This window comes from Balaenoptera acutorostrata, chromosome 1 (assembly GCF_949987535.1).
Source record: "Balaenoptera acutorostrata chromosome 1, mBalAcu1.1, whole genome shotgun sequence".
In the NCBI taxonomy this organism is placed as follows: Eukaryota; Metazoa; Chordata; class Mammalia; order Artiodactyla; family Balaenopteridae; genus Balaenoptera; species Balaenoptera acutorostrata.
The window spans coordinates 2,219,678-2,246,366 of record NC_080064.1 but is presented as its reverse complement, the minus strand read 5'-3'; the positions used below and the strand labels follow the sequence as shown (position 1 = coordinate 2,246,366).

General features: G+C 64.8%; 1 protein-coding gene across 5 annotated transcripts; it reads right to left on the bottom strand.

Moving 5' to 3' along the window:
- Positions 1–4,382: 4,382 nt before the first annotated feature.
- Positions 4,383–25,515, bottom strand: ARHGEF16 (Rho guanine nucleotide exchange factor 16). 5 transcript variants are annotated; one of them, XM_007166224.2, is made up of 15 exons: positions 25,435–25,515; positions 18,196–18,799; positions 16,355–16,400; positions 15,082–15,251; positions 13,380–13,436; positions 12,764–12,924; positions 11,459–11,611; positions 11,154–11,283; positions 10,037–10,111; positions 9,612–9,704; positions 7,586–7,737; positions 7,216–7,404; positions 6,264–6,337; positions 5,587–5,688; positions 4,383–5,043 (listed from the first exon to the last, which is right to left on the bottom strand). In XM_007166224.2, exons 2-15 carry the CDS (start codon positions 18,778–18,780, stop codon positions 4,904–4,906), a joined length of 2,127 nt encoding a protein of 708 aa, XP_007166286.2. In that variant the 5' UTR covers positions 18,781–18,799; positions 25,435–25,515; the 3' UTR covers positions 4,383–4,903. The 5 variants fall into 5 exon arrangements, with proteins under 5 accessions (XP_007166286.2, XP_007166287.2, XP_007166284.2 ...); XM_007166225.2 differs by lacking the exon at positions 25,435–25,515 and adding an exon at positions 24,859–24,924; XM_007166222.2 differs by lacking the exon at positions 25,435–25,515 and adding an exon at positions 20,747–20,796.
- Positions 25,516–26,689: the final 1,174 nt, after the last annotated feature.

Genomic DNA, 26,689 nt, shown 5'->3' with positions numbered 1-26,689 from the left:
ATTGATGATTTTTTTAAACATGAAGCAAGAAAAAAAATACAGAAGATGGGAGGGTTAACTACAGACACAGAGAATAAGACATAAAAGAGAATATTATGAACAACTACATACCAGTAACTTTGAACACTTAGAAAAATGGGTATGTTTTGGGAAAGTATAAAATGCCAGGATCAGTGTAAGTAGAAATTAAAAACTTGAATAAACTAGTAACTTAAGTAAATGCAAATGGTAGTCACAGCTCCACCTCCCCCTCTGTCACCAGGAACGCCTGGGACAGGTGTCGGTAAAGGGGGCTGGGCCAGACTTCTGAGACACAGGAACTTGTCTGATGTGAGATGTTCCAGAAACATTAAATAGAGGAAATGCGACTCATTTCAGGAGGCCAGTCCCAACTGGGTTCTACAACCAGGTGAGGGCAGTACGAGAAAAGAAAATTACAGACTCACAACATGTATGCAGAAAGCCTGAGTAAAATATGTCAGCTTCTCAAAACTATTTAGAAAAACCCACTTGATCCAATGGGACTTGGACCTGATTAAAATGAGAGGACAGTTTAACATCAGAAAATGTGTCCATGTGTTTGGGTGACAACGAAAAATCATGATGGTCTTGCTAGAAGTAGAAACAGCATTTGATAAAGTTCAGCTCTCTTTCGGATGTAAGTTCTTGGAAAACTGGGTACAAAAAGGCGCTTTCTTGGCAATGGTCATGTGCTAAGAATATACTAGTTGAGCAGGGAAAATGATGATTCCAGCAAGTGGCCCAGGCCTCCTCGCCCCCCACCTGGGCTCCTGCCTCCCCTCCCCCGCATTGCTGGTCTCCTCAGCCCTGATGTGACAGCCTGTATTTCTGGCTGTCCTTCCACATTAGAACTGGGGGCATGGGCTTGGCTTGCGTCATGCTGGGCCACCTGGACAGGAACTGGGTTGGGCCATGTAAACCTCGTGGGAAGAATGAACAAATTCCCTTAAAGATGGAGAATCAGATCGTCACTCACTCCTCCTGACCCCAGCAGAGCTTGGAGGACCCCAGGCCATACCATCAGGTGAGCAAAAGAAGTAAGAGGTGTTCAGACCTGCGGGGAAGGGACAAACCAGCCTGTCGCTATAGGAAAGCTGAGAGGGCCAGAGACAGATTAGCACGATTATAAGAATTTGGCAAAGTGGACCATAAAATCATATAGTTGATAGGAAATGTATAAAACCTATAAAAATCTGTAGTTCTAAAATACCGCCAATGACCCACTAGAAAACAGAATACAAAATAAGATCCTGTTCAACGTGGCAACAAACCCCAGAAATACCGGAATTTATCTGGCGAGAAGATGGGTGAAGCCCTTCACAGTTTCAGATCTTAAGGGCCAGAAAGTGAGGATGCCGGCCCCGGCCAGCCCTCAAATGGACTTGGTTCCAGTGACGGGGTAGATGGGTGACAACTGGGGGGGAGCGGTTTGGGGTCCAATGTCAGGAATGCTGACAAATAACAGAGAGCTGGGAGGAGGTGAGTGGGGTTCACCGAAACCCAAGGGCTTGCAGGGGTGTGGGTGGAGAAGCGCGATCTGCACGTCCAAACACTGGTGCACAGCGTTGCTCCCAAGGGGCAGAAACGGCGGTCCAAGGGCTCTAAGGGAGGCCTGGGGATTGGGGTCCCCCAGGCATCCTTGGGTCCCAGGGGTCTGGGGGCCTTTGGATGCAGTGTAGGCCGAGGGCTGGGCCGCAGTGCCTGTGCCGGCCACCAGGGGCGATAGAGGGCAGCGGGGTGGGGTGGGCGGGGGTCTCCCAGCAGGAGGGACCCGTCAGGGATGTTCCCTAGTGGTTGGGAGCAGCCACATGTGCAGAGAGATCCTAAAGCTCATGTTGAGTGCGGTGAGAACGAGGTCACAGGAACATACACCCTTTATGTAAATTATGTCCCCCTCTCCATAGAGGGGAAACTGATTTACAAGGACATGCGGCACATGGGAGGGTGGCCTCCAGGCCCTGGGGTGATGAGCTCAACTCAGCCCCTGATGCTCCCCCCAACAGAGGGCCGGGGGCCATCCAGCTGTGTGACCGCCCACCCCTGGCCTCGGCGCTCCCGCGAACCACACCCCTTGTGCTCCCGCCTCTCCAGGGAGGGCGGAGGGTGCCCACTGCCCCTCGGGGCTGGGCACTGAGGTGCCCAGGGCAGCTCTGGGGAAGGGGCGCTAGCCCCCACTCCTCACTGCTCCACAGTCACATCCACCCTGGTGGCCCGAGGCGAGAGGCCCCTGTGGAAGGGCTGGGACACCACAGTGTCGTTCCCACTGGACCCCATCTGGACATAGGCTTTGCTGGAGTTGGCTGGGGTCCTAGGAAGCCTCAGTGGCCCCCCGCAAACCCGCTGACCCCACCAGTAGGCAGAGGGCCCTTGGGCCTCTATCTCCCCACTTTGTAACAGGAGGGGCGGGGCTGGGTCCATTCCTGGTGTCGCTCCCTCCCCAGTGGAGCAGCTGTGACAGGCTCCTGCATGGGGCCCCCTGTTATCTGGAGGGGGGAGTGTCACTAGGCACCAACACGGAGGACGTCTGTGGTCCTGAGAGGAGCAGCTCGGCAAGAAGGCAGGTCCGAGCTCCCTCCAGCTGGGGGTGGGAGGGTCCCGGCTGGCCCTGCCCTGGGAGGGGGTCATGATGATGGGGTCATGACACCAGGGCCCGCAGGGCTGGACCCCAAGCTGAGCAGAGAGGCCCCTCGGAGGGGCCCCAGCAGCCACAGGTGCGGGGGGGAGCCTGGGCTTTCCTCTCACTGCCCACAACCCACTCTTCTAGGCCCCTCCAGGCCTCACCGCAGCTGGGGCCCTGTGCTTCCCGATTCTGCTGGGAGGGTTTTTGTCCCGAGCCGGCCTGGTCTGGCCCTCCCCAGGTGGACCCAGCCACCAGCAGCCCCGTCTCCAGTGACAACCCCTCCCCAGGGTCCTGGGATGTCCTTCCTCCAGGCTAAGCATTCTTAACCTCTGTCTCCGAGGTAGAGGGCCTGCATCCCCTTTGCAGAAGGAAACTGCGCTGAGGTCGCTGACCCCAGGTCACTAAAGCAAGGACGTGGCCCAGGGCTTTTCCAATTAACTGAAAATGTACCTGGCAACCGATGGGCGGTGGGCTGGCCTGCCCTCCCCGAGAGTCAGGGGTCAGCGGTGAGAAGGAATAGGCAGGCTGCAGGCAGCTGGGCTTACACACCGATGCTGCCCACCTGCTCCTGCCCAGGGCACGTGCACACATGCGCGCACACACACACACACACACCCCTGCACCTCACCCTGGTCGCTAGCTTGCCCCAGAGCAGCTCCAGGGAAAGCGCAGGAGTTGGCTCACAGGTGGGAAAATGCAGGCCCCAGGTTTCCACCTGTCCAGGAAGTAGGAGGAGCTGGGCCTGATCTCTGCTGACCCCACCCCCCAGGTCATACCTCTTTCACTGAGCCTGGCCCTGCGCCACCCCCCACCCTGCAGCCACCCCCCCACCCTGCAGAACTCCCGTGCAGGATGTTCCTTCCGGCTGCCCCAGGCCATGGAGGTCACCTTGGAGGTTAAAGGGAGGAGCTGCCCCTCCCTTCTGGTGCTAAACCCCTCTGCCACCTGGCTCAGTGGGCGGGGCTTGGATAAGCCCCACCCCCACCCAGTCCCCTCCCCCTGGCCCAGCGCACTCCTCCACTTCCTCCTGCAGCCAGCCCCAGGGATGGAAGTGACAGAGAGCTGGCCTCCCTGAGTCACCCAATTCTGGTCAGCGGGTGGGGATCCACACCCCAACTTTGAAAGGAAGACAGGGCCCCAGCAGATCGTCAGGAGAATGCTGGGAGCCCCACCCCAAGGACAGCACTGCCTGAGCGAGAAGGGCAATGGGCATGGGTGTGGGAGTTGGGAGGGCTAGCAGGGGGCTTCCCGGGGGAGCAGACCCGTCCTCCTCGCACCTGGCCCAGCAGAGCCCTGCCACCCAGGTGGCCATCACCCTCTCGTGGGAAGCAGGACCCTTCTTCCCCAGCCCAGAGGCCAGGCCAGCCTGCCTCTCCCCACCTGCGTGTCCCAGGGGATCCTCGGGGAGCAGACCAGCTGGCAGGTGAGGGATGAGAGGACACCCCAGAGGGGTTCCCACAGCCTCTGCCGTGTCCCCGAGTCCCCCAGACCCACCGGCCAGGCTCAGCCTCAAGGGGCTTCATGGGGATGGCCTTGCCCATGATGCTCCAGGTGGACAGATGGGGCAGGGCCAAGGACTAACACAGGGTGACCATGAATGGGGGCCCAGCACAGGTGACCACACAGAGGGGGACCAGTCCCGCCCACAGCACGTTGGGAATTTCTCAGGGACTGGTATGGCCTTCGCTGGGGCTCACAAATGTGCAAATCCAGGTGTTAAAGAAATACTTTAATGTCTCAAGTCACAATTCCAGTGCTGGCACTGCAGGGTCACCTGCCGGCAGCTGGGCCTCCTCTGGGAACATGGGGCAGCCCTGGGTACTCAAGGCTGGGGCAGGAGGGGTGCAGGAGGGAGAGCCCTCCAGGTCATCCCCGCTCTTCTCAGGGCCAACCGCCTCGATCACACGCCCATGGCATAACTGCCCCGTGGGTGCACAGGGGGCAGGGCGGGGCAGCCAGGAGCTGGGGGAGGGCGTAGCCAGCGAGCAGGCCTGGCTGGGCTCCTCCCAGGGACGCAGCCTGGGGTCAGGGCTGGCATGGCTCCTGAGCTTGTCAGGAGGATGCTCCCCCGAGGGCGTGTGACCTTCCTCCTTGGAAGTGTCCGGAGCCTGCGCCGCAGCCCATGGGGCCTTGGGAGGCCGGGGACCTTTCAGGCCCTGGGGGCAAGCCCACTGTGCTCCCAGGGGATGGACTCCACTTGTTGGAGTGTGGACCAAAGCTGCACGGCCGCAGCCTGGCCTGGCGAGGTGCCAGCAGATCTGGCTACACGTCCGTCTCCACCCGCAGCCGCTCCATCCTGCGCATGTTGCCCTCCACGGCCACGCGGCTGGTGATGCTCCGGGCTAAGTCCTCAGGGAACCAGCCCGTCTCTCCATCCCGCAGCCTCTCGCCATAGAACCATCCTGGACCCAGACACGGGGCAGGTGAGAGCAGGGTCCTGGGCACCAGGCAGGGGCCCCTGTGTCGGCTCCCCCTCGGAGCTGCTGTTCCAGAAGACGCCAGGGCCAGGCATCCCTTGGAGCAGACCCCCCTCCCCGTCTTGCTCAAGGTCACGTGGGCACCTGGTCTTCCATCAGGTGCTCGGCCCCAACACTGGGCTCAGGGGCTGAGCTCACTCCAACCAGCTTGGTCCGGCCTGGGCAGCTACTTGCAGGGGCCGCCCTCCCGCTTAGGATACAGAGTGACCGAGAACCCACTTTTGATCCTGCAACTCGGGGACATTTGAGACGTCCTTGAGAGAGGGTACTGACGGGGGCCCTGGAATCAGGCCCACTGTGAGTACATACAGTGCCTACTTCGGGGGTGGGGGCACTCAGGGCAGCTGCCCATGCCAGTGTGCTCTGGACCCTTGCTGTGGCCCCCAGACTTTCACTCAGCACCAGCCTGCCCGGCCCCTCTCCCACCTGCCCCATGTGCATCCCCCAGGCCCCTTCCCCTGTGCTCACCGTCCTCTTGCTCCAGGATCAGGACCACATCTGCCTGCTGGAGTGTGATCTCGTCCACCTGCTTGGCCAGGTAGGCCTTGGTGATCTCCACCTGGAGCAGGTCTGGCGGGGAAGGCAGGCATCAGAAGCAGGACTATTCCAGGGAGGGGGTGGGCCGGGAGCCCTGCAGCCCCGAGAGGGCAGGGCTCCAGTCCCAACACACCCCCTGTGGCTTGGTCTCGGTGGGGCCCAGGGGCCCCCAGGTGTCCCAGCACACGGTCACATGGCAGCTTCCCTCCGGCTAAAGCTGGGACCCCTCCAGAGGCTGCAGGACTTGCTGCTCCTACTTTCAGGGCCCAAACGCCCAGCACCGGCAGAGGGTGAGCCCAGCTTCTAAGGGGCCAGGCAGGGCCCGAGCAGGGTGACAGCTCTACGGGCCAGCCCACTCCAGCTCCTTGGCCTCAGTTTCCCCAGCTACTGAGCAGCAGGGAGGACGGGGCCCTGAGACAGCGCTGGGCCTGTGTGTGCAGATGGACACACACGTACCTGGGGCTGGGGCCCCTCACCTGGCAGGTCACCCTGGGGCCAGGCTGTGGGGTGGACAGAGGGCTGGACGGCACCTCTCCCCTCCAGGCCCACCCCCACCCCCGGGCCGGGAAGGGGTTGTGAGCCCTGCTGGGTTCGGGGCAGGCGCTCACCTCCTTTGTTAGTGGGGCCCGGCAGCTGCCTCTCCCGGTGTGTGAGCGCTGTGATCCACCGCGCGCGGTCACTCCTGGGGACAGAGCGCACGTGAGCGAGGCCCAAGGCCGATCCTACCAGCTGGCGATCTCTGCTTCACACTCCCCACCCAGTGCGGCACGGTGGGAGGGTCGGGGTGTCCCTGAGCCCCCCACAGCCTTCGAGGTGGGAAGGCAGAGGGGTGAAGGCTTACGCTGCCCGGGTGCACTTTGGTGAGCTGGCCGGGAGCTGGAGGTGTAAGTGGGCGGCCCCTCTGGTCTCCCTGACCCACTGCACTGGGGGCCGAGGCGCAGGAAGTCACAGGCTCGGGAAGGAGCGGCAGGCAGGCCTCCCCCAGGCAGGCTGACCCCGAGTCACATCTAGCCAGGGACACGGAGTCGGGCAGCGGCTGCACCCACAGGACCCAGGCTGCCCTGTTTCCCGGCGCTGGACCCCAAGCGCCCTGCCCCGTCAGTTTGCTGTTAGAAACACTCAGCCTCAGCTTCCCACCTGGAAAGGGGGCCATGCTGGAGGTAGCGTGGAGACCCAGCCAGCACCTTTCTGTGCGCTGGTCCCCCCACCGCCTGACCTCACTGCCCTGCATGACCCCCACCCTGTGCTCCAGCCCTGTGTCCTCCTGGCAGGGGCCTCCTGCCTCAGGGCCTTTGCACTGCCGTGCCTCTGCCGCAGGCCCCTCCCCAGGGTCCCCAGCCAGTGCTCCCTCCCCTGCCTTGTTTCTCCTTAGTCCTCTCCCCTTGGACACACAGGACAGTTCAGCTGCGCATTTTGCAGCTGGAGTGTCCCCTTCCTGGGAGTGTGAACTGCTTGAGGACTAGGCCGTCCCCGGCACAGTGCGGTGCCCGGAACCCTGGATCAGGCATCCCGTCCCCACGGAGCTCTCAGGACCGCCCCCGCGGAGCCCTCCCATCTTACGCGGAGTCAGAGGATAGCAGGATCTTCCCCTGGCGGCCCTCGCTGTTGTGCAGCAGGGTCAGCTGGAAGGCGTACGGCACGAAGGAGCTGCGGTTGCCGCCCCCCGGCAGAGAGGCCTCCGAGGGCTCCATCTTCTGGACCTGGATGTGGTCCAGCTGGGCGTAGTCCTGGACCACGAAGCTGTCCTCGCTGCAGGGAGACAGGCGGTTGGCCAGATGCTGCAGAGGTCTGTGGGCAGCCTGAGGGCCAGCCAGCCGGAAGGATGCTCCCGAGAGCCGGCCCCAGCCCACCTCCCCGGCCCCCAGGCCACGGCTGCTGCCTGCTCCCCATCGCAAGGCCGTGCAGCCTGGCGACCACGGGCGGGGCCCACCTCTTCTTCTTGGTGACCACGAGGACGTCGTTGAACAGGAACAGGTAGCATGTCGGCCGGCTGGCGAGTTTTCGGAAAAGCCCGGTTTCTTCCACCACGAAGAGCTCCCCGCGTTTCAGCAGCCAGCGGGAAGCAGAGATCAGTGGGAGGGACTGGGGCAGAGCGGGGGGGACACGGGTGAGTCCCGGGGGGGTGGCCGGGATGTGCAGCCACGGGGACTGAGCCCTGCCTCTGCGAACGGGGTGCCCAGGCCTCCCTGGGCTGCACCGAGGAAGGGAGGGTGGCTGTCCAGGCCGCAGACAAAGGGCTGTTCAGGCCGTGGACAGGAGATCAGGGGGCGGCTGCTCTGTGCCTGGCCCGGGCCCAGACCCTGCGCAGCGACCCAGGACAGGCCTGTCCTGCTTCCAGCCAGACCCAGGGGCCCACAGGGCACCTACCGAGGGCTCCCCTCAAACCAGGGGGCGAAGGCCGCTCTGGGAAGCCTCCTGGCCCACCTCACACCAAGCCGGGGGCTCGGCTCGGCTGCTTCTGCGCAGACTGCGAGGAGCCCCCTGATCTGCGGGGCCACATCCGGCATCCAGGGGCCTTTGCTGCAAACGGAGCTCCCTCCCCTTCCGCGGCCTAGAGAACGGGCCCGGCTAAGGCAGAACAGGCCCGGCTAAGGACGTGGGTCCCGTGTCGCCATGGCCGGTGCTCAGACGGCCTCCCGCCAGCGAGGCTGGCGCTCTGGTGCGTCAAGCTGGAAGGGGAGGGGCGGGCACGGCAGGCTTGGTGGGGAGGGGGCCAGGAGGCCCTGCCCACCAGCCTCTGCTCCCCTGACACGCCCCACCGGACACCCCACCCCTCCTGGGGCTCTGGGCCCCCTCACCCCGACCTGGGCCAGCTGCTCTCCTGCCCTCATGCCCTCCAGTTTCGAGACATGGGGGTAGAGGGGTGAGAGGCCCGCTCAGGGGTCAGCCAGGCCCAGGGTTGGGTCTTTGCTCTGGTCGGGGGCGTATTTCACCCCAAACGTGACATCTGCTGCCCGGCCGAGGAGGGGCTCAAGACCCCGGCCAAGGGTGTGGGCTCAGTGGCGCCGTGGCCGTCATCACCCAAACGCCTCCTCTGTGAAGCCACCCTGACTCACCCCAAGGAGCCTGCTGCCCTTGTCCGAGCCTCTGTGCCCTCCCTGCACGGCCCTCCGGCCCCGCCCACGGCACCGTTTCCCATTGGCTCTGGCCTGCTCGGCCGCCTCTGGGAGCTGGAGGTCAGCAGCTCAGCCTGATTGATGATAAGCTGAGGCCGGGCCCACAGAGCTGCCCCAGGGACCCTCCGAGTCTCCTGCCCACCTGCCCGCCCACAGGGCTCTGCTGCAGCCAGGCCAGTGGGGGGAGGGGAGAGCAGGGCAGTGGGCGGGGCAGAGGCTGCCTCCAAACCCGATTCCGGAGAGCAGCTCCCACTTTGCCGGACGGCCCGAGCTGCTGCTGGGGCAGCCCCAGGACAGCACAAGGATGGGCTCGTCTGTGGGATGGTGGGGGAGCCCTGTGGGCAGAGGTCTGAGCTCTGCCTGCTTGGGAGGAGCTGCAGGCTGCCTAGAGCCCCGCCCCCAGGACCGACAGACCCATCCTGGCCCCAGCGGGAAGCCTGAGCTGGCCCTGAGGGCATCCAGCCCCTGCTCCTAGCACAGCTGGCAAGGAGCCTGGGCCCAGGCTGAGCCCTGCGACTGGGCCTGCCACTGGCTCCCACTCACCAGCCCCAGTGTCTGCCCGCTGCCCCTGCAGCTCTGGGGGTGGGGGCAGCGGCCAGAGGGAGACCCACCGCAGGCAAGGGTGCGGTGGAGCTGAGACCTGAGGCCAAGGGGCACGCTCTCAGGTGGGAAGAGGCCTGGAGAGATCGAGGCGGAGGCCCGGCCCCGGGCTTCACTGGCGGGGAGGGGGGTGGCACCCCCAGAGGCCTCTCTCCAGCCTGCACGCCGGGGGGCGGTGACCCCTGACCGCATACAGAGCCGGGCCTGGGGACAGGTCAGGGGCCGGTGGGGACCGCCTACCTTGACCTTACTGAAGTCCAGCTGTGTGTGCAGCGTGTACATCTGCTCCGTGCGCTCCATCTTGTGGGCCCCCTCGTTGCACTGCTTCACCAGCTACAGGGCACGCACACGAGAGCAGGTGCTGAGGGCCCGCCCACAGCCTGGCACCAGACCCCAGCCCCGCCCCGTCCAGCCCCGCCTGGCCACCCGCGGCACCGGCCCTCACGGCTGTCCTGGTCCCTGCCCTGCCCCGGGCTCACCGACTGTGTGAGCGGCCCTCTCTCTGAGCCTCAGTTTCCCCACCGGCACAGTGAGGAGCTGGGGAGGGACCGTCTGGAAACCCTCTCTGCCCCGCCCTCAGGGTCTCTGCCGACGGGTGGGCGTGGGGACAGAGCTCGGGGCTGGGCTGGGGCTGGGCGCCGCCTCCCCTACCCTGGACCCCTCACCTTGCTGATGGCCTTGAGCGCACGGCTGGCGGCCTTGTATCTCTCGGGGTGGCCCTGAGTCTTAAGGCAGAGTGTCTGCAGGAAGAGACCAGACGTGAGAAGCCACAAGTAGCCTTCTGCACCCCGGCTCAGGGGCCTGCCTGGGGCAGGGGCTCCCCTACCAACGCAAGACCCCAGGGGGCACCCAGGCCCCACCCCTTCAGTCCTTGGCTGTGGTGCTCCAGCCTGGGAGGCCCCGAAGCCTCTATTTCTCCACTTCCCAGAGGGCCCCGGAGGGTCTGATATCCTGTCTGCCTGGGATGTTGACCCACTGAGCACGGGCCACATGCTGCCTCTCAGAGCTCAGCTGGGCTCCTGCCACGTGCGGACTCTTGTGTGCATGTGTGTGTACGTGTACCTTTCACCCCACAAGGCCCTCTGCCCCATGAGCTGGCATCTCAGAGCACGAGCCACTCCAGGAAGCCCCTTGGAGCCCCTCTGTCCACAAAACAGGGACGGTGACGGTGCCTGGGTCACCCCAGGCCCACGCCCAGGACAACCGGCCGAGGGTAGGAGGAAGCAACAGCCCTGACTGATGCTCGGCAGGGGTCTGGGTGACACCGGATCAGACTCGGGACATGAATGAACCCCGTAACCATCAAGTAAGTGAACAAAAGTCCACCAAGCGCTGGAAGAGCTCCCAGCAGAGAGAGTTCTGCGGGCAGTGCTGCTGCTGAAAGTGGCCATGGTCACTGTGGCGATCAAAGCCGTCTCGTAAGTGTCCTCATAACCATACGTAACACAGACGGAGCGGGGGGAGAAGGTCAGGAGGGAGCAATGCTCTGCCTGCAGAGGGACCCCGGGCCCCCTGCCTGCCCGGGGCCGCGGCCGGGCACTCACGTCCGTCAGGAGGGAGCAATGCTCTGCCTGCAGAGGGACCCCGGGCCCCCTGCCTGCCCGGGGCCGCGGCCGGGCACTCACGTCCGTCAGGAGGGAGCAATGCTCTGCCTGCAGAGGGACCCCGGGCCCCCTGCCTGCCCGGGGCCGCGCCACTCACGTCCGTCAGGAGGGAGCAATGCTCTGCCTGCAGAAGGACCCCGGGCCCCCTGCCTGCCCGCGGCCGCGGCCGGGCACTCACGTCCGTCAGGAGGGGCAGCCGGGTCACCCTCTGCATGGGCAGGATCAGGAAGGAGATCATGGGCAGATCCCCGCACGCGGGCCGCTGCTCGACCTCCCTCAGGGCCTCTCGGAAGGCGGCGCTGCTGCTTCTGCGACAGAGAAAGGGGTTCTCAGCTGCGGTGGGAGGCGCGGCCAGTCCATCAAGAGAAACCGGGCGGAAGCTGCGGAAGCCGGGCCGCGAGCAGCAACGTGCCCCGCGACAAGGGGCCGGAGCCTCCCGAGGCCACCCCGCCGGCCCCGTCCCGGGCCCCGGGGCCGGCTCACGTCAGCCGCTGCAGGGCGCGCTGCTGGTAGACCTCGTTGGAGCAGTAGGAGACGTAGGGGTGGAAGTGCCGCTCGGCGTGCTCCTCCAGGATGTCGCTGATGTCCTCCACGCACACCTGAGCCTTGTGCCGCTGCTCCAGGTCCTCGAAGAACCTGTGGGGGCGCGGGTGAGGCCCCAGGGCTGCTGGCCTGCCCACGGCCCTGCACGTGTGAGCGCGCACACGTGCACACACGCACGCCCACACGCAACACACGCGCGCACACACGCACATGCGCGCACACACGCACGCACACACACGCGTGCGCACACGCACACACATGCATATGCACACATGCACACACACACACACATATGCACACATGCACACACACACAGCAAGGCTCCCAGATGCACCCACACCAGGGGCTGGGTGGGTCAGCTGCCAGGGCCCTCCCGGGAGAACCCCAGGACAGATTAGCTCCTTAAACCCGAAATAACTGGGCACACGCCCATGGCCAAATCCAAGGTCACTTCCTGCTAGAGTCTCGCAGATTCTAGCCGACATCATGGGGAGCAGACAGGTTGGACAAAAAATTTGCCACTTTGACTGGATTCCCTGGGATTTGGGTCAGAATTGCCAGGAGCCACCTGGAGCCCTGGCCCCCTCTGCCCAGCGCAAGGCAGGGGCAGGGGTTCTGCTCCTTGCAGGTGATTGGGGTCTGACACCTGATCATCTCCCATGCCTCACCCCAGTCTGCAAGGGGGCAGGTATGGGACCCACCCCCTCAGGTTAGGGAGGGGACGCTGAGGCTCAGGGCGACGCCAGAGGGTGTTATGGGGTCGCCTAGGGTGCAGGGCAGTGAGGGGCTGGACCCAACAGGTGCTACCTGGACCTCGCCCTCCATGGGAGTAAACACACACACACACACACACACACACACACGCACACACACAGGCCCTGGCAGGCCTGCAGCTACACACCCGGCCCCTCCTCCACCTCCTGGCCCTGCAACCAGAGCCCTGGGCCAGGCACCAAACACCTCGGCGCGGAACACGACTCGGGGCTGCAACTCAAGGCTGCCTCCTGCCTGCTCCGTCCCGTGGGCACCTCACGCCTCGTCATTGGCCCTCTGCGCTTGCACGTCCCCAGGCCAGCTCTTGGTGGCCGCGGGGCCCGTGAGGTTCTCGCACTCCCTGCCCCCCGAGGGCTGCTCCAGACCGTCCATCCGCACTCGCAGACCAGGGTCACCCAGAGCCCCAGCCTTCCCACCCTCGAGAGCCTGCACCGTCGGGTGCCGGGCCGACGGGCTGGGTCCGGGCCTGACCTCCTGCTGGCGCTCAGGACGTCCGTGATGTTGGAGAAGAGGTGGTGGTGCTCTGTCTGGGTCATGGTCGCCCGCAGCTCTGGGGACTGCAGGAACTCGGCCACCAGGATGCCGAGGCTGTGCTGGTACGAGTACTCGGACGTGAGGATCTCGAAGATGGCCTGGGGCGAGAGCAGAGCGGACGTGGGCAGCCGTGCTTGCCAGGCCCTGCCCGGAGCTGCCCTGCCACACAAGGGGCCTGGCCCAGGGTGCGCGGGTGACAAGTGCTCAGGCCACAGGGGTATGATCGGGGGGCAGGGGGCAGGTCGGGACTCGGGCCCCCTGGACAGGACGCTGGCTGGGGCTGTCCGCACGGCCGTGGGGACGTGAGCCCGAGTCCTGGGCTTGCACTCTGGCTCGGCCACTGATGATCTGTGGCGCCGGCAAGGACTCCCACCCTCGCCCGGAAAGTGGGTAACAGTAGCCCCCCCTAGCCCACACCCCGGCCAGGGCATCAGCCATCGCTGGGTACCAGGAGGCAGCTAATGGGTGAGTGAGTGACGTCACCATGGCTGGGGTCCCCCCGCCCCCCACTGGCGTGTCAGCAGCAGGGCCACGCCCCCAGCCCACCCCTCACCTCCTGCCTCTTGTGCTCCTCGGCAGACAGCTTGTCCAGGATGCCCGACTCCACCACCTGAGGACGGCACGGGCTCGAGTCACAGGAAGCTCGTCCTCCCACCGGACCAGAGCCAGCACGGGGCCAGAGACGCTAGGCTGGCCGGGCAGAGCCGCCCCTCGTGGGACACCTGGGACCGCCGAGCTGGCCTGTCCCTGCTCGGGCCCCTACCCAGGTCTCTCTTCTCCATGGACACCTTCCCTCTCAGAGGGGCCCTGGGGCAGCCAAGGAAGGGCATGGGCATCCGGAGGGAAAGGCCTCTCCAGGGGTGGGAAGGGGGCTCTGTCCCACAGAGCTGCCCGGGGCTGGGAGGTGGTGGAGAAACTCAGAACCACCCGGGAAAGCGGAGGGGCGTGCCGAGCACGGGGCCACGACGCGGGCACACCTGGGCCAGGTGAGTGAGCCTCCTGCCCGGAGGTAGGGGTGACACTGTTCCAGCTTGGCGCACCGCCCCGCTCTCCGCCCCCCAGGCCCCCAGGGCCCCTGGCCCCGGCTGCCCCGGCGGGAGCGTGGCTCACTCGGCCACAGTGTGCCCGCCGAGTGCCTGCAGAGCCTGCCGGGGGCGACCCTCTGCAGGACCAGGGCCACCTGATTCGTGCTCCCCTCCCCACCGGGCTGGGCGGAGGCTGCCAGCACCGCTTGAGCTGGGAAGGTAAATCCTACGCCTCCTCGGACCCAGAGGCTTGGCTGAGACACCTGAGCTCAGGTGACCGGGAGCAGAACCTCTGGCAGCGTTTCTAGGATAAACTGTCCTGGATCCCACCCCCGACCCGGGAGATCGTGCACACGCACCTCCGGGCACGCAGCTGGCACCTGGCAGGTGGGAACACACGTGCACTTCCGGAACTTTTCATCTGCCTGCCCTAACCCCCGCCCCGTCTTGGGCCCTCCCTGGCCGGCGGCCCCATGGCATGCAGTGTCCTGGAGCTCAGTGGGCGTTCACGGTGCCTCAGCCCCTCTCCTGCCCCACGGGATGCAAATGAGGAGGCCTGTTGTACCGCAGACAGAAGGAATGGCCAGATGCCCCTCCCTGCTGCCCACCGTGCCCACAGCCCGCACTGCAGCTCCGTCCCTCGGCTCCCAGGGGACGGAGTCAGGAGTCTGTCTGCGCCACGGCCAGCTGCGCCCTCCTGGGGTAGCGAGAGCTGCCTCCCTGGGTACCTGCTTGGAGCACCGGCGCCTCTGTCCCAGCCACGCTCTCCACTGAGAACCCACAGCCCTGTGGGGCAGGGACCAGCCCCCTTTTCAGACGTGGAAGGTGAGGGGGCGCCTGGCAGTGGCACGCAGCTCCGGCCGGGCCTCTCCCCTCCCCTCTGGCCTCCTCACTCGGACCCTCCTGGCACTTTCTGGGCACAGCGCCCTGGGAGGAGGTCCCCTGTGCCCCCAGCTCCCTACAGGTCAGCCTGAGCAGGGCGCTCAGGGAGGGTGAGGGGCTCACCCGTGGGATGACCGTCACACACACACAGATGACACAGGCCCCTAACCCCTCTCCCCCCCAGCAACCACCCCCACGAGGCCCCGCAGGGCAGGGCAGCTCTGAGGCACCAGGAAGATCCGCCTGCCAGCTGGGCGCAGACGGGGCGTTTCCAGGAGGCCCCTCCCCTCACCGGGAGGACCACCCACGGGCTCGGGAGAAGGGCCTCTCCCGCCATCCCGGCCCCACCTCTGGGAGCTGGCTCCAGGTGATCTGGGGGGGCCGGTAGCTCTTGACCACGACGTGGACATCCACCTTCTGGGTTCCTTCAGGGCTGGGGGCCTCATCGAGCAAGTCATCGTCGGACTCGTGGCTGGTGTTCAGGCCTCGCTCCTGGATCTCCTGGTAGAACCGGGGATCTGGGGACAGGGGGTGTGCGTCACCTGCAGGCCTGGGGGCTCTGAGCGGTCCTGGCCCCCCAGGAACCCACCCGCTGAGTCCTCCCAAGGAGGCCCTGAGAGCGTCAGGTATACAGGGCCCCCCAGAGCAGGCTCCCCTCGGGCCAGCCGGCTCCCACGGCTGAGCTGGCCGAGCCCAGGGCAGGGGTGGCGTCCCCGTGCAGAAGGTGGCACCTTCAGACCAGGGCTGAGCCAACACATCAGAGAGTGGCACGGGCCAAACTGCATGGCCTTGGGGAGGTGGACTGGGCAGGGGCCGTCCCCAGGTCGGCCGAGGGCGCTGGAGGCTGGCTCCTGAGAGCCCCCACCCGAGGTGAGGTGTCCTGCTCTCCGACTCTGCAGTGGCCACGCGCTCAGCAGCCCCGCCGGGCGGGTGCATGGCTCGGGGCGGCTCTGAGGGATCCCCTCCTTGCCGCTCCTTCCCGCCCTGGCTCCGAGACCTGGGGCATCCCTGCTGCTGTCCTGGGGGACGAGGCCCAATCCTGAGGCCTCCCCACGCCCGGACCTGTGGCTGTCCACGGAGGTTGGGGCTGGCAGGGAGGGGGCCCTTTCTGGCTGGGGCCCCTTACACCCACTGGCTGTTCCATCCAGGCTGGGCGGGCACCTGCCCTCCAGCTCCCATGGGGTCCTGCTGGCATCCCACCCCTCGGCAGGCTGAAGGCACTGCTCCGGGCCCTGCCACGGCCCAGGTGTCACCCACGGCCCCTGAGACTTTAACACTGGGTTCTGTGGCCTATGTCTGCACCCCAGGCCCAGGGCCCTCTGCCTGGCCTTGGTCCCACCCGCAGGGCCTGGAGCACACAGTGTGCTTGACAAATATCTGCTGAGGGTGAGTGGGGAGGCTCTGTCTGCCCGCTGCCCCTGGGACAGCACAGAGTCCAAGGGAACTTTCTAGGCCCATCAGAGCTGCAGGGTCAGACGGGCCACCAGGCCCTCCATTCCCCGGAGGGAACCCATCCAGCACGTAGTTCTCCGTCTCCCCCAGGATGCCCAAGTGAGACCAGCCTCCCCAGGGCCCAGCCCGGCCGCAGTGCCGCCCGACGGCGCCCCTTGGCCACACTCACCGTCCTTGAAGGAGCCCTTGTGTGCGCGTTTCCGCCCCAGCGTCTTCTGTGCAGAGAGACCCAGAGACACGGGCAGTCAGCAGGGAGGAGGGGCAGCGGGCAGCAGTCCCTGCTCCTGGGCCCAGAGACCAGACCCTCCACATGTGACGCCACGCCCAACACGAGGGGCCTCTGCTGGGCATGCAGAAGGTGCTTAATAAACACCGCTCCACGAGGGAGGCGGGGCCGCCAAGCAGAGGCCAGGGCAGGTAGGACGGGGTGGGATGGGGCTCAGAGCAGGCAGGGCAGGTGACCCAGGGCTGGGCAGGCCCAGGAGGGCTGCCGAGAGGGGATGCTCAGGAAGGTGGGCCTGGAGGGAAGCCGAGGCAGCACAGGTGTGGCTGGGAGATGGCCTAGAAGGGACACTGGGGTGGGAGCCGGGGCCGCACGAGGGCCCCACGAGTCCGGGACCTGGGGGGGCAGAAAGAGCAGAGCCTGGTGGGTTGGCGTCCAGCCCCAGCACAGGCCCGGGGTCCCAGCAGCTGCTGGTGGGGCTGCAGGGGTGAATTGGGGGCGGGCAGGGCTCTCAGGGCCCCATACCCTGGTCCTTCCCGTTGCCACTAAAAGCCCGCTTCCTTGGCTGGGACACCATTTCCCCTGACCCACAGGTGCACGGGTTCCAGGAAAGCGGGAGCTGGTTTCCTGAAACAAGTTGGAGCCTGAAACTCCCCGCGCTGGTCTGGAACGTGTGGTGCCCCCAGCCGCACCCGGCTGCTCTCCCTGCTGCCCAGCACCCCCAGCGTCGCCACCCCTTCCACCTCCAGGCCCGGGCACCTGCTGTCTCCGCAGCCCGTCCTCCACCTGGTTCCCATCCTGTGTCCACGCCTCTACTTTAACCCTCTCTTTTCCGGGACCCCTGCCCCCCCCAAGCCCTGAGCTCCTGGGGAGCCCCACCTCTGTGCTCTCTCAGCACCCTGAGCACCCCCAGCCCAGCCCATGGGGCCCCACCACCCTGGGAGCTCTCCTGGGGCCTGCTCACTGGGTGTATGAGGCCTCAGGAAACGTTGGCTGGCTGCATGAATCAAGCATGAATGAACATCGGACCCTGCAGGCCTGGCCCTGGGTGGGCGTGGAGGTGCCGGGGTCCAGGCTCTCCGGCAGGGGCTGTGCCCTGCCTCGCAGGCCAGGGGTGTCTCTAGCCCAAGGACAGTGGTCCTCCCCGCCCTGCCCCTCTGCACGCTGGGTCACCAGCATTCTGACAGGTGGTCTGGGCTTCTCCCCAGATCAGGGCCAGGGCTCATGGTCTGGGCAGAAGCCCGTGGTGGAGGAGGCCACCGGGACGGCACCTGTGGGCACAGAGAGCCCTGAGCCGGTGGTCAGGCAGGGCAGGGAGGGAGAGCGTGCAGGGGAGCATCCGACTTCCGAGCTGCCACAAGCCCTCCTGAGTCCCCGATGGGAGCCCCTTGGGCAGACAGATCCCAGGCCAGTCGATGCTGCAAAGCCATGGTTGAAATCTGTCCTTCAGATGGGCTGGCTCCCCCTCGGTGCTCAGAGGGACTTGGAGAGAAGGGCTGGTTCCTCCCCGGGCTCTGCTCCCCGCTGTGGCTGAGAGCCGGGGTCCTGGGTAAAACCTTCGATCTTCCTGAGCCTCAGCTGCCTCATCTATAAAATGGGGACATTCACACTCTGCTCACGGCCTGGCTGTAGAGCTTAACTGGAATAAACCCTCCCAGGAGCCTGCACAAGGTGGGCGGCTGCATGATGATGTGAAGGTGTGTTCGGGCCCCTTCCCTGCCCACAAGCTCCCGAGGCCCCTTGAGGCACGGCCCCCGCCCCGTTGCCCAGGCACACGAGCCCCCTACCTTATTTTTGGCCGCGGACCGAGCAGGAGGCTGGCTGGGCTCCTCGGCCAGAGCCGGGATCTTGGGGCTGAGCTGGAAGGGGCCGCCCTCGCCGCCGGGGGTCCCCAGCCCCTTCATGGCCGCCCGGTAGGATTGGTTCCTCAGATTTCGTCTCAGCATCCCCCCAGGACCCGTGTCCACGTCCATGTCGTCCAGGGAGAAGCTGGGGGCCGAGAGGAGCCGGGGGTCCCGCCGGGCAGCCTCTTTGCTGAGCATGGCCGCCCCAAAGCTCTGATGGCGGGCCGGGGTCTTAGCCTTGCTGGACACAGCCAGGCTCCGGGGGATCAGCTGCTGAGTGCCCATCTTGAGGGCTGCCGGGCTCTGCGTGCTCAGGACGATGGTCCTCAGCTCCTGGGCCTCAGGGGACGGCGACGGGGGCACCGGGCTGTCGGGCTGGAAGGCGGCATTGCTCCTGCTTTGCAGGGAGCCCCGGACCATCGGGAGCCCGGACGCTGGGTTTCCCTCGGTGTCGAGCTTTAGCTCCGAGTGGAAGCGGTATTCCAGGAGCTTCTCCTCCAAGGAGCTGTCCGAGTGCTGCTGGGACATGCTGAGTGGCCGCGGGGACCTGGGGGAGAGGACAGAGGTGAGGGCAGCCCTGCTGCAGCCGGAGCCTGAGGTACGGCTGCCAGGATGCGGTGCTCAAAGGCTGGCTTCGCAGCCCGGAGCTGAGCTGCTACGCCCCGTGCCTCACTTTAAAAATCTGTAAAATGGGTACAGTAATAAGCACCCAGCTTCCTGAGGATGCTGGGAAAGGTGGGGAGCTCATACATGTAGCGCTTGAACAGGGACCTGGCCGCCGAGGGGCTGTGGTGTCACCGGTGCCGAATAGAAGGTTATCTGTGAGCCTCAAGAGGAGCGGCTGAAGGTTTAGAACTTCATACGATCAAAACGTCACATGGAGAGAACTCACTCCTTTAATTCTTTCCCACTTACTTTTAATAAGAACAAGGATAGCCACCACTCTTACACTTCCTATAAATGCAGAACTTCTGAATGTTAAAATTACAAGGGCCGGGTAAGGGTGGAAGCCTTTTTCAGATGGAGAACTAAGATTCTAAGTCACCCGCCCAGGTGGCCCCGCTGGGAGGGAACCTCATCTCAGAGCTTCACCACGGCGTCCCCTGCCACTTCCCCTGCAGACCTGGGGAGGACCGCTGACGCAGGAGTTTATCCAGCAGCTCTGTGGGGGGGAGGGCACGCCCTGCTCTCTCCCACCTGGGCGCACGCAGCCGGAGGGGGCCAGGCCTGGGATGGTGGGCGCCACCAGGGACCCACCGTCCGTCCCTGGACCCACCTGGCGGGTTCCAGCCCGAGCGCACCTCACACACACAGCCTTGGGTCCGGGTGCTTCCCCTGGAGGTTCTGAGCTTCAGCCCAGGAATCCCTCTGACAGGAGGCCGGGAAGGCCTGGCCACATGGGGTGGCCTAAATCACGCCACAGTGGGAGCGACTGAGGGGCCCCCAGAGGCCTGGCTCTCCGCCCTGCTCTGCTGCCCCAGCTCCCAGATTCTCGGCTAAAACCATCCCAGGAAGGTGTGTGCAGCTGGGCCTCCCGGGCCACAGGGAGGGGCTGCTGCTGGAGCCCTGGCCACGCCCACAGCGGGAGGATGGCCCACGCATTCCTGGGACATTCTGAGTCCCCAGGCCAAGGATGGCAGCGGCCACCCCAGGCCTCCCCAGGCGCTGGCAGCCGTGGGTGGGTCCGCACCTTCCTGGGTCACCCTCCCCGTGTTAACTTGGCTGCACTGTACCCAGGCCTGGCCGAGAAATGGGTTTCTTACAGGTTTCCATCTATGCAGGCCAAGCAAATGCACCCCAGTGGGCATCCAGGAGACGTCCAGCTCCTGAGTCTTTTTTTCTAGCCACCGTGTATTTCCCATGGGGGTGGTTTACATTGTATAACATGCAGGCGGCACTTAGAGGCCCACACGGAGACTGTGGTGCCCGTGACCCCTGCCCGCCCCATCCCCTCATCCTTCCTCCTTCCTCTCCCTCCTCCCCGTCTCAGGCCCCAGGCCTGAGTCCCCTCCTCTGACCCCAGGCCCCACACCCAGCCTGTGGCACACGTCCGCTCCCAGGAGAGGGCAAAGGCTCTTCCGGAGCCGGAAGCTGCCAGACGGAGCCTGTCAGGCCAGCCCTTGCTGGGTGTGATCTCGGTTCCAAACAAGGCGGCCGCACCCACAGGCCTGGGGCACCACCAGCCCCGGACCCAGGCCTGAAGGAGAGGGGCACTGTGCCAGGGGCGTGGGCCACTGCCCTGCTCTTGCACGGGCTCCAGGACCCGGGCCCGGCTGGAGCCGACTCCTGGGGTTGCAGCTGTCGCAGGACCCCTGTCTTCTTCCTCCCACTGCTTAGTTGATCACAGAGCTACCTGGGCATAGGTTCAAAGGTCAAACAGCGCCGAGAGGTTTATCATCCAAGATAGGCGTCCCCTCCTCCGCACCACCCTGTCTGCCACAAACCACCACTCCTGGCTTTTCAGCTTTCCCCAAATTTCTAAACAAGGCCCCACCTGCTCTTTTGAGATCTCTTAGCTGCAAGCATCACTCACTCTCCCCTGGCCGTGTGAACGAGGCTCTGGCCCGGCTCGGCCGTGCCCCATGGGTGTTTGTGTTAGCCTGGCCCGCCTGGCCGCCCTCTTGTTAATAATTCTCTCTTGTTTACTGGCTGGCTTTCTTCCTGTGAATTTCCCCCCGTGCATTCCAGCGTCCCTGCCCTGGGCATCTGGATCGTGTGCTCCAGAGTCCAAGAATCAGTCCTCTCTCCCCAGGCCCCCCCTTCCCAGCTCTCAGGGCAGGAGCTCGGGCCCCTGACCCCCGCCCCGCATCCTGGTCCTCCCCTTTCCTTCCTCCCTCCCCACTGAGCTGGGGCCCACCCCCTGGCACCTTCCCAAGGCAGCGTCACGGGAGGGAGACCTCTGAAAATGTCTTTTATGCCTTTAGAGTTCCACTGGAGATTATTTTCTTCCAGAATGGAGAAGCCTTGTTCCCTTGCCTTCCAGCTTTCACTGCCAACGAGACATCCGATGCCAGTCTGACTTCACCTCCTTGGTCACGACAGGAGGCTCTCTTTCCCCCTGCTCCGCTTTACCACGTGCGGGGACAGGCACGGCGACGGATCCACGTTCACTCCCTGAGCCACGGGCTTGGGCATCCTTCCCACCTGTTTTAGGTCCACGTGTTTTCCACTGCTATTTCTTTGATAATTTCTCCCACCTCCGTTTGCTCTGGTCTCTTTCTGGAACAGCCTTTAGTGAGAACCCCTCGTTTCCGACCTCTTCTCTCCTTCTCCTTCATCCCCTGTTCTCCTTTGTGGGAGATTCCCACCTTTCCACCAAACGACTGTTGTTTTCATGGTCCCACGAAGAGCTCTCTCCTGCTCTTTATGCGGAGCAGCCTGTTCTTGTTTCACGGATGCCACATCCTCTTTCAATGTCCCAGTCAGCTGTCGGCTCCTATTTAGGAGACAGGCATGTTCTGGTGGGAGACCCGTGTGCCCTGTGAGCACACACACGTGAGCACACACACGTGAGCACATGCTTCTGCCTGGCAGGCTCTTTGGGACTCCCCACGGGGTCCATGTCTGGAGGCTTCTCCTCCAGCCAACTGGCTCTAAGAGCATCTCTTTCAGCGTCCTCACCGGATGCTGGCCCTTGCCTGGTGTCCTGCAGCCAGTGCAGGGGAGGGCCAAGAGCACAGACTCAATGGCAGCCATGTTCTGTGGGCAGCAATGCCACTGAGAGAGAGACCAGACACCCTGCAGTGACCACTCGAGCCACAGAGGCAGGTCTGCTCCCCAGCAAAGGCAGCCCTGGGAAGCTCCCCCACCAATGCCCACGGCAGCGAGGGCCGCATGCTGTCCGAATGTCCCTCTGTCTCCCCGACGAGGCTGTGCGTCCTTCAGGGGCAGGGATGATTTCCTGTTTATGTCCCGGCAAACAGTTGGGCTCAATTTGCAAACTGATGTGTGAACGCTGATATCGTGGGCACCTGCTGGGCTCTGCTCTCCCTGGAACCGTGTCTTCCTGAAGAGGCCTGGGTGTTCCATGTGGAGAACTAGCCCACTTGGTACTTTGCTTCAGGTGAGCCGAATCCACCAGGGCAGCTCCACAGGAGCCTGTAGACCCATCTGTGCCCCCTCCTGGGTGACGCCCTGCTGTTTCTGCTCAGGGTGGGCTGGGGAGGGCCCCCTACGGCTGAGCCCTGGGAACCACAGCTTCTCCCTTTGCCACTAAGCAGCCCTTCCCGGTGTCCCCAGCACATGTGCAGGGGCGGGTAAGGGACATGCGGGGCTTGGGTGGGAGGAGCGGGGGCTGGGAGTCCACAGGTGGAGGTGGGGGAGGGCTCTGGCAGCCTCAGGTGACCCGACCCAGCCTGTCTGGTCCTACGTTGCACTTGGCCCTGCCCTGGCTCTGCATTTCACGCTGGCCTGGCCCAGAGGGCCCCTTGCAGCCCAGCACCCCTGGAGCCCTCGTTCTTCCTGACAGATGGGCTTCCCAGGACCCCGGCAGGCTCAGCGCCGTCCCTCCTGGCCTGGGCCTGGGGCTCTGGTCACAGCAGCTCTCACAGCCACCAGGACCCAAACCGCACCGAGTATGGGACCTGCCACCCCTTGGGTGACGTCACCACAACACCTCCATCCGTGGGGCGTCTGTCCCTCTAGGTCCCGCTGACGGGGCCCTGCCTGGTGGGGCTGGGCCTCCCTGGCACCGTGCACACGACCCCATCTTTGCTCAGACAAACTGGACCCACAATGATGGCCTTGTGCTCGGGTAATTCTGCCCGGCCAGGTTCCAGACTTGGAGTCACATGGAATTTGGGGCAGGATTTGGCTTTGTAAACCATGCAGCACGTAGCAAACAGTTCTGTCTGCAGGGTGGCCAGGGGCAGCTGGGGGCTCTCAACCAGAGCAGCTTGGCCCCCCAGGGGACACTTTGCCGTGTCCGGAGACATTCTTGGTGGTCACAGCTGGGGCTGAGCTACCAGCCTCTTGTGGGCAGAGCCCAGGGACACTGCTCAATACCCTACAGGGCCCAGGACCGCCCACGACAAGGAATCATCTGGAACAAATGTCTGCAGTGCTGAGGTAGAGAAACCTCGGTTCAGCTAACTGGAGATTCACCCGCCTCCCTGGGGGTCGGGAAGACCCACCTGGCCGCCCTCAGCCCCGGACACAGCCTGGCAGTGGGAGGGGCAGTGGCAGGCCTCGTGCCCCTCCCACCCTGAGCAAAAGCCTCCTGCTGTCTCCTTCCTATGACACCTCCGGGCACCGGCAGTGCCCACCCAGACAGGCCCCCCCGTGGCTCCCACTCCCGGCTCTGAATCCAGCCGCCCCATAAACCCAGTCCCCGTGCCAGCCTTGGCTGGCACACACAGTGTTTCCCCAAAGGAGCTCCGGATAAGAAATCAGAGCCCTGACTCCGACAGGTAGCCTGGACAGGTGACGCACGGGTGTCCTCTAAACACCTTCTCTCCCCGTGTGTCTAGCCCCTCAGGGATCTTCTGGAAGGCAGGCATTTTCCCTGCTCTGCTAGGTGAGGAAACCAGGGACAGAGGGAATGTGACCTGCTGAGGTCAGGCTGCTGGTCAGCGGAGAGCTGGGCAAGGAGCCAGGCCCTGTCCTGACCCAGATCACTGCCCTAGTGGGCCAGCTGGGTGAGTGGCGACTCTCACTGGAAATAAAGATGCTGGTACAGGCGGCCAGTCGCCCGAGCGCGGCAACTGCCACAGGCGAAAGAGAGGGGCAGCTGAGATCCATTCAGAAACTGAAACTAGAATTCCAGGACCCAGCCGCGGGGAGTGGCTGTGCCCATCGGGTCACACACAGACTGGCATCTCAGGAGCCCCGCTGGCAAGCCACGTCACGCCACCTCACTCTGCACCTGGTTTCCTCTCGTACAGGTGAAAAGCGTCTCCCGTGTAGGGTGAGAGACACCCCCCTGCCCCAAGCCCCTGGGGAACCAGAGCCCTTGTGGAACAGAGATGCCCCTGCCCTGCGCAGATTCCTCCCCTGCAGGTGCCCAGGTAGGAGGGGGAGGGGCCTCCGCCAGCTCACTGCCCCCTGCCGGGAGAGTTTCCGAAAGCCCTGGGCAGTGCCCGTGATGTGATGCTGGCTTCTGTGGCCCATGGGCATCGTCAGGGCGGTAACCAGAAGAGGATCCAGCTGCAGCTGAGTCAGCACCCTCTAACTGCTCCCATTTCACAGAGCAGGAAACTGAGGCCCAGAGGGCTTAAGTAACAGGTTACACAGAGCCGGGATTTGGACCTGGGGTCCCCGCCCTTAAGCACTAGGCAGCAGGGGTGCAGGGTAGACTGCTGGTCGGCCTGACAAGCACCCACTGAGCCGCCACACCATGAGGTGCACACTGTTCACCTCCAGGTCGGATGCAGAGCTCCCAGACGCCCCCCCACCCCGTGCCCGCTGCTGGGCTGAGGTCCACCCAAATCTCAAAAAGGATCCTTGCTTCCCGGATGCAGAAATGGAGGGTGGGCCGCTAAGCCACGTGTCCTGGCAGTAAGCAGGACCCACAGCTTTGGGAGCCTAGCCCCGCCCTCCTCCCTTCCCCCTCCTTCTTAGTGGGACGCACGCACACCAGGACCCCTTCCTGCCGCCGGGTCTGCCTACCAGAGTGGGGGAGGAGTTTGCTCCCAGTTTGATGTGGGGAGGGGGTCCTCATTCTTGGGGCTGCTACTCCTGGTGCCAAAGCAGGTTTGGGCACCAGATTCTCCGGAGTTGCTGGGAGGGTCGTTCCGTGCGCACCCTGCCCCGCCTTTTCAAAGGTCCTGGGGCTCCCTAGGGTCTCTCAGCCCTGATGCCCCAGTGGGAGCTCTGGCTGCGAGTCCCGTCCAGGGCGAGAGAGTGTCCTCTAGGGCTCAAAGGAGGGGAGGGGGCAGGGAGCTGGGACGCCCGGAGCCCAGGGGAGGGGGTGGGGGGGGTCAGAGGTCAGGGTCTCTAGGTCCAGCCAGGCTCTGTCCCCTCCCACAGCCCCCGCTGGGCAGCCGCCGCGGAGGCGGGCAGCCGCAGAGTGACGCGGCCCCCGGGGCAGGGCTTGCGGGAAAAGCGAAGGGGAGGAAGGGCGCCCTCGGCCTTGCCAGCCCCCTCCCCAAGGCTCACCTCCATCACCTCGCTCACCCGTCCCTTCCCAGGCCCACCTGTCTCCCAGGCTCACCTGTTCCCCCCTCACCTGTCCCCCGGGCTTACCTGCGCCGCGGGGCGGAGGACACGGAGCTATGAGCTCGGCGGCCGACGTGGGGCCCGTCCCCCTCCAGGCTCTGCAGGCCCCGCGCTCTGTCCCGGCCGCTCGGTCCCTCCCTGTCCCCGCCCCCCCACTTCCTGTGCGGCCCTGCAGGAGGCGGCAGCGCTGCGGCCCCGCCAGGTGGGCGGCCAGGTGGGCAGGGCGCGCGCCAGGCGGCTCCGGCTCCGAGTGCCGGGCGGGAGGGGCCGGCGGGGCGCGCCCCAGGTACCTGGCTGCGCAGCCTGCGTCACTGTCCCCACCTGGCCAGCCGGCGCCCACGTGACCTGCAGCCGAGCTGGCTCGCGCCTCCAAGTCCCGGTCGGAGTCGCCCTTCTGGGACCGCCCTCCGCCCTGCGCCCTCCACGCCCACCACCTCGGGCCTGGCGTTGCCTGCCAGGGTGACTCCAGGGCTACCCAGCTTCACCCCGCTGTGACCCTGCATTTCTCCTTACAGGCCCGGCTCTGCTGCCCCCTCCTCCAGGAAGCCCTCCTAGAAGCCGACCAGCCCAGTGGGGAATTGGAGGTTTGCAAGGACTCCACTGCTGCAGAAATGGCCCCACCTTCTGGATTCTTTGCAGAATGGCAGCCAGAGGGCAGCCCAGGAGCTCTTGGAGAACTCTGGCCGCCTTCAAGGTGTTCGGTTTGTTTCCATCACCCCCATTTTACAGATGAGGTTCCTGAGGCCTGGAAAGTAAGGCACTTGCCAGCCGGCACAAAGCTGAGTCTGGACTCCAAGCCTGCCCTTTCCAGGCCTTGTTCAGGGTGGGTCCCCTGGGCTTAGGCTGCAACAGCCCCCCAGCTGGGGTTTCAGGAATCAGGCTTCCTGGCACTGCAGGAGGTGCTGGGGGCGGGGACAGGTGGGTTTCCACTCTGAGCTTGGACTGACCTGCCAGTCAGCCAGGCAGGGAACCCCCCTGCCATCCGACCTGCCCTATGTCACCCACCACCCCAAATCCCAGCTCACACCAGCCCAGGGTGGCAAGAGTGGAGCCGGCTCTCAGCATACTCAGGGACTGCCCATGACTTCCTCCATCAAGGGCAGAGGCCTCAACTTCCCCTTGAGGCCCACCCCATTGCCCACACTCTGCTGTGCAGCCCCCAACTTCCCAGCATTCCCTTCTCTGCAGGGGGAGAGGGCAGCCCAACCCAGGAGACCTGCAGCACCTCCCTGTGCGAGGAGCACCCTTCCTGCCCCACGGAGCCAGGTGATGAGCTTTGGCC